Here is a 13,896-nt window from a genome sequence, read left to right as displayed (position 1 = left end):
GAAATCTGCCATGGCCTCACAGTTGCAGATTCTTACATGAATCTGTTTGCCCAGGAGAGCTGCTTAAAACACCAAACCAAGTCCCAACCTCAGTTGTGCCTTTAGCCAGTGTCGGCAAAGAAGGTCAGGGTCTGAGCTGTGCCTCAGTGTAGAGAAGCAGCCTAGCCGATCCTTCACCCCATGCTTTGGAGCGTCAGTTGCCCTTGACAGAGGCCCCCAGGGTCCGAAGCTGCTGTCTGCTCCCAGACTGTGAGATGCAGGTGTCTTCCAGTGAACAAGGAGGCTGGTGGTTTGGAAACTGTGATGATGTCACAGGTGACAGCCTTGAAAGATACCTTTCTCAGCTCTCCTTAGGTTTCTGAGCCGCCCTACTCTGAGGTTACAGATGAATTGTTTAGGAGACCATTATTTAAGAGGCATCCTCACTGAGTGGCTGTCACAGTTCAGAGGTTTCTTGCTATGCCCAGTGAATCAGTAACACTGCGTAATGTCCTCAGCATAGGATGGAATGGAAGCACATGTACTGCCCTGCCCCCAACCACTGCAGCCACTAATGGGGCCAACAGGAGCTTGTCCCCACTGCCAGCAAAGCCCTGCCTTCCAGCCCATACTTAGTGGAGATTTACCAGCTGTGCTTGTTTTAAACCACCAGTGTGATGCCCTTGACCCCAGCTGTGTCTGCCTGGCTATAACGACATCTCCTTCCATGCAGCTTCTGAACCTAACCTGAAATTACGGTCAAGGCTTAAGCAGAAAGTAGCTGAGAGACGGAGCAGCCCCCTGCTGCGCAGGAAAGATGGCCCTGTGGCCACTGCTCTAAAAAAGCGACCCCTGGATGTTACAGGTATGTCAGGGAGCAGGTAAGCCCCCGACCCTAACACACACCCGGCACTCTGACACCTCTAACAATGTGTCTCAGCCCAACCAATTCCTGTATGCTCTCCTGCTGAATGGCCATGCAAATGCCTGGCCCAGCAGCTGCCAGGTCCTATCCCATGGCTCAGTTCCCTCAGAGGGTTGCCTTTGGGCCCAAGTGAAAGCGCTATCTTACCTGGCATTCTGAGGTTTTCTGAACTGAAGGTAGGTTTAAAACTGCCCTTCCCTTTAGTGGTGATAGCGTGTTTCTGCCTGCTTTCTGCTACCCATAGGAATAGTGGGGCCTTTGAGCTTCCAGATTGTTCCCCACCGATGTGGCTAGCTGATGAGAGGGAGACAAGGTGCTTAGCTAGTTCCACTTCAGCGACCATGTTGATGCTGTCCCTACCTGCAGGTGGACAAGCAGCAGGATACAGCCCTTCCCGCCCCAGGAAGTACCTCCCAGCACGTCCCTCTTAGGTTAAGACCTTAGCCAGGTCTCACCTCATCACCCTAAAGTCCCAGCATCCAGGAAAAACGAAGCTGTTCAGAGCTGACCTGAAGAGAATGCTGTTGGAAGGTCAAGGTTTCAGTTGTTGGTCTATGAGTTGCACCTGTCTAGTTGGTCCAGTTTGTTTCTGTGAATGTGCTGTCCCAGGGAAAAACAAAAGGGTTCCTATTCCAAAGTCCTTCAAAGCAAATCCCCAAATCTCATATGCCTGCCCTCAGACAGAAGGGCGTGGCCTTCTAGACACAGGGCCAGTGTGAATCCTCACTCCAGGACTGGCTTGTAATCTTGGATCTGTGCAAAGAAGATCCTGCCCCTTGTGTACCTTGTCAGTCTTCCTTCCTTTCCATGCACTTGTCCCCTGCTTACTCTGTTAGAGACACAAGAACTCATGTTTATCATGGTTCTAATGCCGCTCTCTGTAGGGAGACCCATACTCACTGCCCATCACTGGGAATTTAGTTGGGAATTTGAGGGGCATGTAAGTAGAAATTGTTCATACTGATGTGCAGCCTGGCTGCCTGGACCTGGTGTGAGCCCATCCTTGCATGTGCCTAGATTATGCACTTTTTCTGGCAAGATCACTCGGGAGACAGAGTCTCTGTCAGACTGCCCTGAGTGCCACACACCACAATGACTGCTGCTCTTTAATGCCCATTGAGAGTCATGCCCTCCACTTTCTGAGTAAAGCATGACCCGAGGGAGATGGCCTGGGAGGTCATCATGACAGGACAGGTCAGTGCTGAACTGTTAGGTGGGAGTTTGCACGCAAGCCTCGGGCAGGCTTCAAGTGTATTAGAAGAACATGCCTGCTCTGTAAACTTGTGGAGAAGGTGGCCTCTGAGCTACAGCTTGATGGATAAGTAAAGTTGGAAAACAGGCAGTGCTGCGCAGGTCACCATTGCCACCTGAGCACTTGTGACAGGGTGGTGCTTCAGGCAGAGCTGTTTTCAGGCAGCAGACAGAGAGGCTTTAGCTGGGGTTGCTCCAGGAAGAGCAAGGGAGCAGCAAAGTTCCTTGAGCAGGAGAGGCCCGCACCCTGCATGGAGGTCCAGGGTCACAGCAGGTTAGCATAGCACTGCTCCTGCCCGGAATGAAGCTCATGCTGGTTAAAGAGCATGAAGAAGCACCTGTGGAGTCACGGTTCACACTCAGTCCACTTCCTGTCATTCTCATCAGGATGTGATGTGTTCACACCACAGTTGAGCATGGGCCTCTTACTGTGCAACTGTCTATCTTCCTCACTTAATAGCTGTTGCAGGGACGTATCGACACCCTCCTTTGCTAATGTCAGTGCCAGAAGGCCATGCATTGTGTGCATATCCATAGACCAGATTCCTAGAAATAGCATGAATAAAAGCACTACAGCATCAGGTCATTCAAAGTGAAAGACCACACATCACACCCACGTTTTATCGCCCTACAAGGCAGCGTGGAGGTGAGAGTTTCTCTGCATACTTACAAGAGTGTGTGTCTAAGGAAAACTCACTTGGTTCTGCTGTGCAGCCAGAGACAGGATGCAGCAGCAGAGAGCATAGCCTGAGGTAGGTCATGGTGGCTGCTGTTGGCAGTGTGACTTCAAGAGCAGAGCGTGGAAGCTGAGCAAAGCACATGTGTACAGAAGTCAAATGGAAATGCCTCTTCAGTCCAGTAGGCTCTTGAGCTCCCAGCTGGTAAAACTCAGGGAAATACAGGCTCACCTGTGTAACCTAGGTGGCATTTGGAGGAGAGGGACAGAGAAAGGACAGACTGAGTCCTGTACTCAGGATTGGTGTCTGGCAGGCATGTGCAAGCATTGGATACAGGCTTCTAGATGGGATAGGGTGCAAGCAGCTCCTAGAGGGTGAGAAGTGGCCTTGGGACTGGTGGGCCATGCAGTCCACAGAGGATCAAGCCTTCCCCATCTGTCAGGATGAGTGTCAGATTGTCTCTGCCCTGGCACACGTAAGTGCAGGGCAGGCGATGCACTGGACACGGCTTCCTCATCTGTGAGCGATGCGAAACAAAGATGCCTTATACAGCTCAGAAAGGCCAAGCTCCTCCCAGATCTGCAGGGCTGGATGTCTGCTCCAGTCCGCCCCGTCCTCCCTCCTCTGCCTTCCAGGGCTCTGCTTACAGACAGCTCTCAGAACCAGCTCTGCAGCTGAGCGGCCCTGTTAGCTGGGTGCCTGAGTGCCTATGCTGTGCTAAGCAAGTGTGTGCTTGAGCCCCTCAGTGACCTGCTGTAGCCAGGTGTAGGGCTTGATCTGAGTGCTGTTGCCACTGCCTGACTATTTTAGGAAAGTAGTTCTTGTGTGTGTTTGAGAAATGTTAACCAGATGATGCCATGGTCACAAGGCCCTTGAGCCAGACATCAAAAGCTCAGCATCTGCCCCTGAACACAGAGAGGCACCACCCGGACTGCATGGTTGGAGATAGCTGCACCCAGCCATACGCGTGAAGAACACTGTGCCTGGCCCACTGGTCAGGGTCAAGCCCGACACATGGCAACGTTATGATTTCAAATCACACTTGTAAGCTGCAGAAGCCACTGCCTGTGTTTCCTGGCTGCCAGGTAGTTCATAGTAAAGTAAGAGGGCTACATGTAAACTGAGCAGTCACCATAGGTTTTAGTTAGAAATTATTTTTACAGACACAGTGAGTTTGACCTTTGAAATTAAAAAAAAAAAAAAAAAAAAAAAAAAAACTACTGGGCCTTTGTATTCACTGGTCTTTGTTCGAATATTAATAAGTGTTTAAGAGCTTACCTTTCTGATGTTTCGAACCATCTTGAAATTCTAAAGAGCTGTAGAGCAGGTAATAAACGCACCCTAACAGGATCAACCATGCATCCACAGAGCCTCATCATTGGGAGGCTCATGGGAGGTCAGCAGCCAAGCTGAGACTGAGGGAATCCTGTTACCATCCCCGCTTTGAAACACTGGCAGCAGGCTGGCAGGCAGAAACCTGGGGAGGCGGTAGGGCTCTCTGTGTCAACCCAGTACCCAACCACAACTGCTGTCTCTCATCTACAGACTCCGCATGTAGCAGCGCCCCTGGCTCCGGTCCCAGCTCCCCCAATAGCAGCTCTGGCAACGTCAGCACCGAGAATGGCATTGCACCCACCGTGCCCAGCACTCCAGCTGAGGTGGGTCAGCACAGATGCATATAGGCCAAGCACCCTGCGTACCTAACTTGTGCCTCACAGTCCAGTAGGACCGAAATGTAGGAATACTCTGGGAAGGGCCTTCTAGGTGTCATTCCCTGTTCTCCTCATCACGGTCCTCTGAAACATGAGGGCCTGCGTTCCCATAATAGTGGGAGCTTCCAACCTGCCTTTTTCTTGATCTTTCTCCAGGTATGTCACAGAAGCAGCTGTCATCATACACACTGTGTTAAGGCACATGGGGCAAGCAACAGTCATGTGAGAGCGGTTGTGAAGTGAAAAGGACATTTGAGAGATACACAGATTACAACAGCCAAGAATCAAGGGTTAGGGAAGTGCATGGTACTGGTGGACACTAATGTGGGAGGAAGGAAAGGTCTGGAGAAGAACTCAGGACCGCTCCAGAACCGTAGGTCCCAGCACACACACTGCATACTTCCCCTCACTCCACAAGCATCCCTGACCCACAAGCCTGGCCCAGGATGCAGCAGCAGCAGAGATGGCTGCTCTCCAAGTTTCCCCCGAGGTAGGGAAGACAGGCCGTGAAGGAAACACAGGAGAACTCAGGCTGTCCCAATAGTGTTGCTGCTACAGGCCAGGATGCGGCAGATACTGGATAAGTCAGTATCGCTGTCTGCTGTGTGAGCTCAGTGAGCAGGAGGCTTCTTTGGAGCTCCTCCCTTCATAGGAGTTCCTTCTTTAGCATGGAGAAATGAGTCTTGCCCTTCCAAAGAGCTGATAGCCTCAAGGGAAGTTACACAGGCATAGTGCTTTCTTCGTGTCGGGTTTCTAGCCCCTTTATGTCTGGGAGATTAGAAATGAGGGTCACTGCAGGAAGTAAGGGTCACTCCATTCCTTTTACTTTATACTTTCATTTCTCTCATTTCTTTCATTTGTATTAGTTAGCCTTTCAACTTAGTTCTTCGTTAGGGTGTTACAAGTTTTAACAGTCCTTCTGCAGGACTGAGGTTACAGCTGAGACCAACCTGTAATCAGCCTTCAAGTACAACCAGAAAACTGTTCCCTGCCCTAGGACGCTATTAACTCAGCTTCCCTCTTGTTGGTCGTGGGCCCAGACACATATGTGATGTGGGCAGTTAGATGTGTCACAATAGTGTAACAGCTCCTCATTTGGAGCTGTTCTGGTTTAAGTTGTGTGTTCATCTTTATAAAGCCCAAATATGCAAATTGAGCTGCCACAAATTAAAGCATCCAGAGCATCCCCAAGAACAGTAATGCCGGCATTTCTCATCAGACAGTTGTTGTCACAGACCGAGCTGGTGTTTGAGTCCTGGATCACATGTGGACATTCCTTTTGAATTTCAAATGCTAGACTTGAATGAGCAGTGGCTGAAGGCTGCTCATGTGTGGGTTATGCATGGTGGGATCTTTGGGGCACCCTAGTAGTGTCCCAAAAACCTCTCTGTGCAGGAAAAGAAGCTGGTAGCTAACACACCCCTTATCACAAACTGCACATACTCACTTTCCTGCAAAGTGTGCAATTTATTACTGGCCCTGGTCCACTGAAGAACCACAGTACTCCCAGGAAGCGCCTATACTAACTTTATACCAAGCTGTAACCTAACCCTACCCACAATCTTAACCCTAGCCCTGCCAACAACCCTAACCCTAAGCCTACTACCTCTGCCCCCAGCCAAGGACTAACACTAACTCTAATGACAAACCTACCCTAAGCCTACCTCTAACTCTACCATTGCCCTTAGAAATAATGTGAGTAATGGCAGAATAATGACACTAATAAACAGAAGTAACAGCTAGCATGGTTAGCAGGCCATTTCCTGACCTCTGTGTGTTGATATGTACAAATCCATGTGTTCTTTTAACTGTGACTTGGAGCATGATAGAAGCCATATATTACTGCCTCCATGTGACTACTTAAATGACCGTAGCTAACTTCAGGTGCTTGGGCCATTTCCTTAGGCCTGTTCTTCCCACTGTATCTTGAGAGTGAAGCCTCACAATCAAGAACAACTCTGCTTCTAAGGCTTACAAACAGATTGCCAAATCATTCTGCAGAAAGGACATCAGTTTATAATCTCATGACCACTCGGTTCAGCTTTTCTGCACTTTTACAAAATTTGTCAGTTTGATGACTTGGTAAATATGTTTTTCAGTCACTGATGAAAGTTGAGCATTTTTTCATTTCCCTTGAAATGGGTTCTTTTGTCATTGTCTTTATTGAGCTCTGCTCTCATGTTAATTGGTCTTTGATTGACAAGTTCTTTATACTCCAGTCTTTGTTTTCCCTGTGCACTGCAGATCCTGTTGCCATCATCACCTGCCTTTATGAGAACAGGGTTTCTCCTCCTCACCATTAACTTTCTCCCTGGTTTCTGCTTTTGATGTCACTCTTGGAAACATCCTAACTACAAAAATATTTTAAGATGCATTGTTCTAAATATCCTATCCATAGTTTTATGGTAAGTAGGTAGGTTGAATAAAAACAAACAAGGTAGCAGGAACCCATTAGGAGGGGAAAACCTCAGGAGTGGGAGTCCTGACTCTCTGCCTGTGGCATGCTTAAAGGCCTTACCCACACTGGAGGCCACAGTCTGAGCAGCTTGTTTTTGCACCAGGTAACCACACGTCAGCACCTCATGCTGTAAGTGCCCCTTGCAGTCCTGGATGTGCTGCTTGTATTGGAACATCTGTAGCAGACTCTGACGGTCACAATGTCTTCTGTCTACAGACGAGCTTGGCACACAGACTTGTGACTCGAGAAGGCTCTGTTGCCCCACTTCCTCTCTATACATCACCATCCTTGCCCAACATCACCCTGGGACTTCCTGCCACTGGCCCTGCTGCTGTAAGTTGGCCTCTGTGAGTCTGTGTGGCGTGGGGGTGGTTGTCTGCCTCAGTTTCCACAGCCTGAGTATACTGACTGTGCCTTTCAGGGTGCAGCAGGCCAGCAGGATGCTGAGAGGCTTGCTCTCCCAGCCCTCCAGCAGCGAATCTCCTTGTTCCCTGGGACCCACCTCACCCCATACCTGAGCACCTCGCCCCTGGAGCGGGACGGTGGAGCAGCTCACAACCCCCTCCTGCAGCACATGGTCCTGCTGGAGCAGCCACCCACCCAGACGCCCCTTGTCACAGGTAAGAAGCATAGCCAGGTCTCTGTGCAGTTAGGTCAGCCATAGCTAACCTCCTATAGCTTTTAAAGAAGACTGGAAAGAGCATCCGAGCCATACAACAGGAGAAACTATGGGTCTCTGTGATATGGTAGCCACCTACCTTAGCTGCGTCAAAAAACTATGCCCTGCTTAGAAAGCTGACCACGGAGTAGAAGTCAGTGCCAGTGGCCCTCTGTTGAGCCTCCTGCTCTCCCACTGATAGTTTTCCCTACAGCTTGAAGAAGCAAGTGTATGAAGTTCAGAACTGACCAGTGATTTTTCAGCTTGAGGATGATTACATTAAGAAAAATACAAGTTAGAGAAAGATAAACTTGTGACATTTACCTAGTGACCATGCTTTGGAGGTACTGTTTCAGAAATGATGGCATGTGGAATGTTTACGTGTTGGTGACTCGGCCCAGCTCTCTACACCATCTGTAGGTCAGTGGGTGACTTCACACCTATTGCTTCACTCCGAATCACAGTCAGAGCAATCCTAGGGCTGGCCTTGTACATGTTCCAGTGTTCCCCTGCCAGCCTCTGGTTGGTCGGTCGGTAGGGCTTGTATTGGATTCCTTCCTGTCTTGTGCTTTTTGTCTCCAGTGTGCACCTGCTTCTCCCAAGTCAGTGATCTGGACATGCTGGGACACCCGGCTCCAGCTCTGGAGAGCAGTGTCCCAGTGACCATGGGACACTCATTACACTTAGGCCCCTTCCTGTCTGTTCTCTTGGAAATCTGTCACTATGGGCTTCATCTTCCCATCTGTGAATGAGATACCAGCCCAGAGTGACAAAGTGAAAAGACTCGGTTCCCATAGGCAGTGTCTGACACCCAGCGCCAGTCAGTGTTGATCTCCTGGTTGAGGCTTTTCCTTTGGGGTTGGACTGGGTTTTAGATTTGGTTTGTCTCTTTATTGTATTTACTTGGCCCTTTGTTGCTGTTTTGATATTAAACCTTGTTAACCTCAGTCTCCTAAATGCTGGGATGTCAGGCCTGTGTTTGTGATTCACCCTCAGACGCCACACTCTCCCCAGCAGTCCGTCTACTCTTCCCGGCACCTCTTCTCTAATCCTGGCTTCACTAGGTTCTTTCTGTTCTCCTGAGGAAAGGAGCCTCCTGACCAGGGTTTCCTCTGCTCAACCACAGCTGTCTTTAGAGGCCAAATTCCCTACTGTCTAGAGCAATGAAGAATAATACTGCTTGTAGAGCACAGGCCTGTGAACATCCAAGCCAAAGTAGTAGTACAGCATGCCTCTACTTATGTGGCCATAGCTGCCGTCCGTCCCTCAGCGCTGTCTGAGCACAACACCACTGGCAGATGGGTCAGCTCTTAGCAGAGACTCCAGCCTTGCACCACAGCCCTCCTCCTGGGCAGGCTGACCAAGGGAACTTTATGGAAGTACACATTCTTCTCTAAGTCCTTCCCACTCCTTTGAACTCAGGTCTGTCTGTCCTGCAGCCCCTGCTGCCCTGCACCATCTGCATGCACTCGCCTGCTCTCTCTGCAGCCCCGCTGTTATGCCTCTAGGGGAGATCTGATGCTTTCCCAGTGCAGCCCTCCTTTCCTCTCCCAGTGCCACTCTGTATTTGGTACAGAGTCCTGAGGTGTAATCCATTGAAGGTCAAGGTCTCGTCAGTGCCTGGGTGTCAGTTTGTCCCTGAGTTTCGGCAGGTCAGCTGCACACTGTTCTTCTTTCTGGTGTTTGGGGATATGCATGAGCTAGAAGAGCCATCCTGTGGAAGCATCTATTGGAGGTGTGGCAAGCTGATGCTAGGCTGCTGCCATACTTTCTCAAGTGCTCCTCTGTGAGCTCCTGGAGAGACTGCATCAATGAGATCTCCAGGTGACTTTACTTTCTCTGCCCTGCTAAAGCCCAAGCTCCAGTCTTAACAGCCTCGAGCTGGGATTGAGCCTGTTTGCAGACAGTCGTGTCGTAAAAGGTGCCTGGGCTGGCAGGCATGTTGTTTTCTCCACTGGTTACTCAACAGCGTCTCTCCCCTCTCTTCTTCCTTTTCCCCTCTGCTGTTTTTTTTCCTCCATATTATCTTCAGACTGGTATCTTTCAGGCCTGGGGGCACTGCCCCTCCACACACAGTCCCTGGTTGGTGCGGACAGGGTGTCCCCATCCATTCACAAGCTGCGGCAGCACCGCCCTCTGGGGCGCACGCAGTCAGCACCCCTGCCGCAGAACGCACAGGCCCTGCAGCACCTGGTGATCCAGCAGCAGCACCAGCAGTTTCTGGAGAAGCACAAGCAACAGTTCCAGCAGCAGCAGCTGCACCTCAGCAAGGTGGGTCTGTTTCTGCTGCCACCTGCAGCCAAATGCTGTGTGCCTCGCTGTCTTCCTTAGCCCCTGCTGAGCGTGAGTGGCCAAAGTGGAGAAGGGGGAAAGTAGAGCACATGCTCTGGTGCATGGTGGGAGCCTAGAGAGGTGTGCTGTTGTGTGGAGCCTTCCTCAGTCCATCTGGACCTGTAAGTAGTGGGCCACATCCTTGCAAGAGGCCTCTGCATCCTTGTGTGGGAATCCACATAGGCAGTTCTTGTAGGGATTTTCTTAAGTCATTTGCCAAGTAGATCTTTAAGCAAACTCTCACCCAAGGCCTCCAACTTTACAGTGACATCAAGTCCCTGAAGCATATTTTTCAAGTCACCTGGCGCCTGCATCCGTTTAAACGTGGGAGTCGTCAGAAGCAGCTTGGAAGCAGGCCAGCCTGAGAGGTCTGGGTACTGTCAGATTGTCCAGAGTCTCTCAGCCCCATCTACAGGAAAGAGGAGTTTAGTGTATTCCCATCTGGTTTGCCAGTCAGATACCTTCACTATCAACTCAGCTACTTCATAACTCTAATTTTGCTACTCTTTACAAATCTTAATGTAAATATCTGATATACAGGGTATCTGATAGCCAGCCCCTGTGATGAAAGGGTTATTCGACCCCAAAGGGGTTGTGACTACAGGTTGTGGCCACTGCCTTGAGACATGAATGAAGTTAGTGGTTGTCAAGTACTAGAGCTTGTAGGGAAATGAAACAGCTGTCTATAGGTAGAACATTTATGTTTAGAGGCAATGGAAATGTCCCCAAGTTAGGTTTTAGTGATGGTTAGACAGTTCTATTAACCACTAAACTGTTCAGTTTAAAGGTGTGGATTTTAGGGCCTATGAGTTTAGTTAATTCTCCCTACCTGGGATGGGGTATAGTCCAGGACTCTCAGTAGGTTCCTGAAACCGGCAGTGAAGAGCCCTGTGAGCAACAACCAAGCAGAGAATGGAGGTGGCTACTAATCAGCTAGGAGCATAGCCCATCCAGCATGTGTACTGGGGGAGGTGCCCGTCCTGGGGGGGAAGGAGTGGTTTCATGATGCTAAACAGAACAATGTGCACTTAAAACCTAGAAATTGTTTATTTCTAGAACTTTCTATTTAATGTCTTTAGATGTGGATTGATCACAGAACACTGAAATGAGAGGGGACTGAGATGAAGGCCGCCTTCACTGGTCCTTTGATTTCTGTGGCTTTCCTATGGAGGTGGGAAAGGATCAGGGACGAGAGACATGGAAGATGAGTGCATGCTCAGAGGTGGCCCTGTTTCCAACCCAAAGGGATCCACGGAGCCCCACAGTGGATCGGTGTCTCCTGTCCACACCCATCCCACCTTAATCTCTGCTGCAGGCTGAGGTGCAGGACCGAGTGGTTTCCCAAGGAAGTCGCTGCAGACCACATGCCTAGCACAGGCTCAGCCAGGCCCCTCCTGCCTGTCATGCACACTGACCTCAGCCCCTCAGCCCAACATTCTGAGCATCTTAAAAGTTGGGAGCTCCAGGCATCCCGTCATTTACACGGGAAAGGCATTTGCTGGGGCGAGACAGGTTCCTGCCCACTGTCTGCGCTCCCAGGTGTGGAAAGCACTCGCACATCCGTCTCTCCGGTGCCAGCCTCGGCTTATTAATTTCACTGTGTCACTGCCTGAGTGCTGTGGTAGGAGGTTTGAAGACAGGAAACTCCCATTCACGTGTGGCATATTCTTGAAGATGACTTTAGAAGCTGGGTAATCTCACTGGGGTTTGTTACGTGATTGATTTGTGATAGCAAATGACAGTTGATTGAAACGTTTATACAATGTTTTCCTAGGACGCCCAGGAAGACAGTGATGTTCTCTGTGCTACCTGGCACCAGTGTTCCTGCCCCACTCTGAGAGGCTTGCTCCTGAGGGCCATCCACTCCCTGCTTGACACAGTGGGGACCACGGCTGGGCTCACTGCCCACTGTGCATTCGGCCTCCATCTTAAAGTGCCAGTGCTCCAAAGATGTGACAGGAGCTAATTACTCATTCTAGCATTGTGTTTCCAACAGCCATTTGTAACCGTTGCCATTTTTCCAAGAGACAAAACAGGACTGCTGACTGGCTCCCCTCCGGACTTCTTGGGATTGGAGTGGCAGCCAGTGTCCCTCCTGACATGGGTGTCAGCGTCTGACATGAGTGCTGTGCCCATACCAATGTGCTTCACAAAAGCACACTAAGGGAGAAAATCTCCCAGGGAATGAAGGCAGCAGTGTCATGCTTCTCATCCTGACAGGGAAGCACCCCTTTCTGCTGCTGCCTCCAGACCCACCTCTCCACAGCCTTGTTGTGAAAAGTCGGCAGTTGTACTCCGACAATCTTCCCCGTAGCTGAAAGCAGTTCTTGAGCACCGATGATCTTCGTGCAGGCCAAGCGTCGGCCTCACTGGGCCTCGCTCTCCTGTATGAGAACTCGGACTGCTGTGCTGCTGTGCTGCTGTGCGTGGTTTATTTATCCAGTGCCTCTCGCTTGCCAGTGGTGTTCTGGCTCTGAACTCCAGTGTGAGGTTTAATCCTGCTGTTTCTGGATATGGTGGTGTGTGTGTGCTCATCCCTTGATAAAACAGGGCTCTGATGTCCAAGAGGCGTCTGGACAGCAGGAGCTGACATGTCGGCAAACTGCTGCTCGCCTCCCCCGGCCTCTCTTGTTACTGCCCAAGGCCAGGTTTGCTTCCCAAAGCCAGCTCTGCTTGAAGATCCCATCTCTGGCCACAGAGAAGCAAAGATGAGGTCAGAGAGGGAAAGGGAGTGCTGTTTCTGACTGTGGCTCCCAAAGCCTAGTTGCACCAGCACCTGCATCAGTGCTGAGTAGAGTGGCCCAGCCACTGCAGGCCACGGCCTGTTCTGCACTGGTGACAGGACTCTCAGTGGCCCTTATTGCCATGGCAGCATCCCTGATAGGCATCCTCTAGAGGGAGGCCTAGCCAAGCCGCAGCCCCTTGAGAGCCTTCCTGTCCCTGCTTCTTGTTCTGGACTTTCTGCCTGCCTATCTCATGCCAAGGCTGCAGCATGCATGGCACCAGTGAGCTCTCACATTGTCAGCAAACTGTACCCAACCTGGAGAGGAAACAGGGAAGCCTGCCCTGGCAGTGGGGGCCATTTGACAGGGAACTAAAAGCAAGAAGCCTGAGGCCTTCTCAGCATCAGGCACAGCTAGTAGAATTGCCCACAACCATGTACTAGTACTCCCCCCAACTTTCCTAGAGGTCCCCTTGTAAGCCACAGTCGCCATTGAGCCCGGGGTTCTAAGTGGGCGTTCCTTTATTTTATGTGTCAGTACCAGTGTTCCTGCCTGGGTTAACAAGGTAGACTCCAGCCTTTAGGGAACTTGAATGTTGTCCAGTGGAGTACTTTGAACTGTAACCTTAAGAAAAACAGAAGGTACTCAGAACCATAGGTGGTACAAAGACACTGAAGAGATAATGACACTAAACAGAACACAGGATATGTTCAAGCCAGAAAGGAGCACAGAAGTTATTAGGGGTTGACTGTAGGGCCATAAGACAGAGAGTGTTGTGAGGGTACTAGGGCTCAGCTGTTCATAGAAGGGTATTGGGAAGAAAGGCCCCTCTCTGTTTCTCCTTTAACCTAGCAGTAGATGGGAGGTGAATGGCCGTGTGTGCTTTTCTGACATCTTTCTCCATGTTGATTAATAAAGATGTTGGAATGGAGCTTGTCTGCCCACAGCACACTTACCCTGCCTCCTCCTTTCAGAAGACACCCTGCACGCTTCCTATGACAGTCCTTACCTGTCACGGCCTGCTTTTAGCAGTTATTTTGATTTCTGACTATCATGGGCTACTATCCCTGGCACTTGTAACCACTTAGAACTGAGCCTTTACAATGACCTGACTGCCTTAGAGCCCAGTCACTTTGGGCAGGTCAGCCATACGTCGATAATACCTTTCTGCCATTCTTGACC

General features: G+C 50.4%; 1 protein-coding gene across 44 annotated transcripts in view; it reads left to right on the top strand.

Annotated features, from left to right (window-relative positions):
• The window catches only part of Hdac4 (histone deacetylase 4), a 246,647-nt gene that overhangs the window by 182,737 nt on the left and 50,014 nt on the right, over nucleotides 1-13,896 (top strand). For 22 of the 44 annotated variants that reach the window (XM_087566912.1, XM_087566919.1, XM_087566909.1 and 19 more), the window contains 5 exon segments: nucleotides 713-844; nucleotides 4,378-4,490; nucleotides 7,219-7,335; nucleotides 7,424-7,622; nucleotides 9,693-9,931. In XM_087566912.1, the coding sequence (XP_087423038.1) occupies nucleotides 713-844; nucleotides 4,378-4,490; nucleotides 7,219-7,335; nucleotides 7,424-7,622; nucleotides 9,693-9,931 (800 nt within the window). 44 annotated transcript variants of the gene reach the window in all.

The sequence above is a fragment of the Rattus norvegicus genome, chromosome 9 (genome assembly GCF_021556685.1).
Source record: "Rattus norvegicus strain SHRSP/BbbUtx chromosome 9, alternate assembly SHRSP_T2T, whole genome shotgun sequence".
Taxonomy (NCBI): Eukaryota; Metazoa; Chordata; class Mammalia; order Rodentia; family Muridae; genus Rattus; species Rattus norvegicus.
Note: the sequence above shows the minus strand (reverse complement) of the source record. Positions and strands in the feature narration are given on the sequence as shown.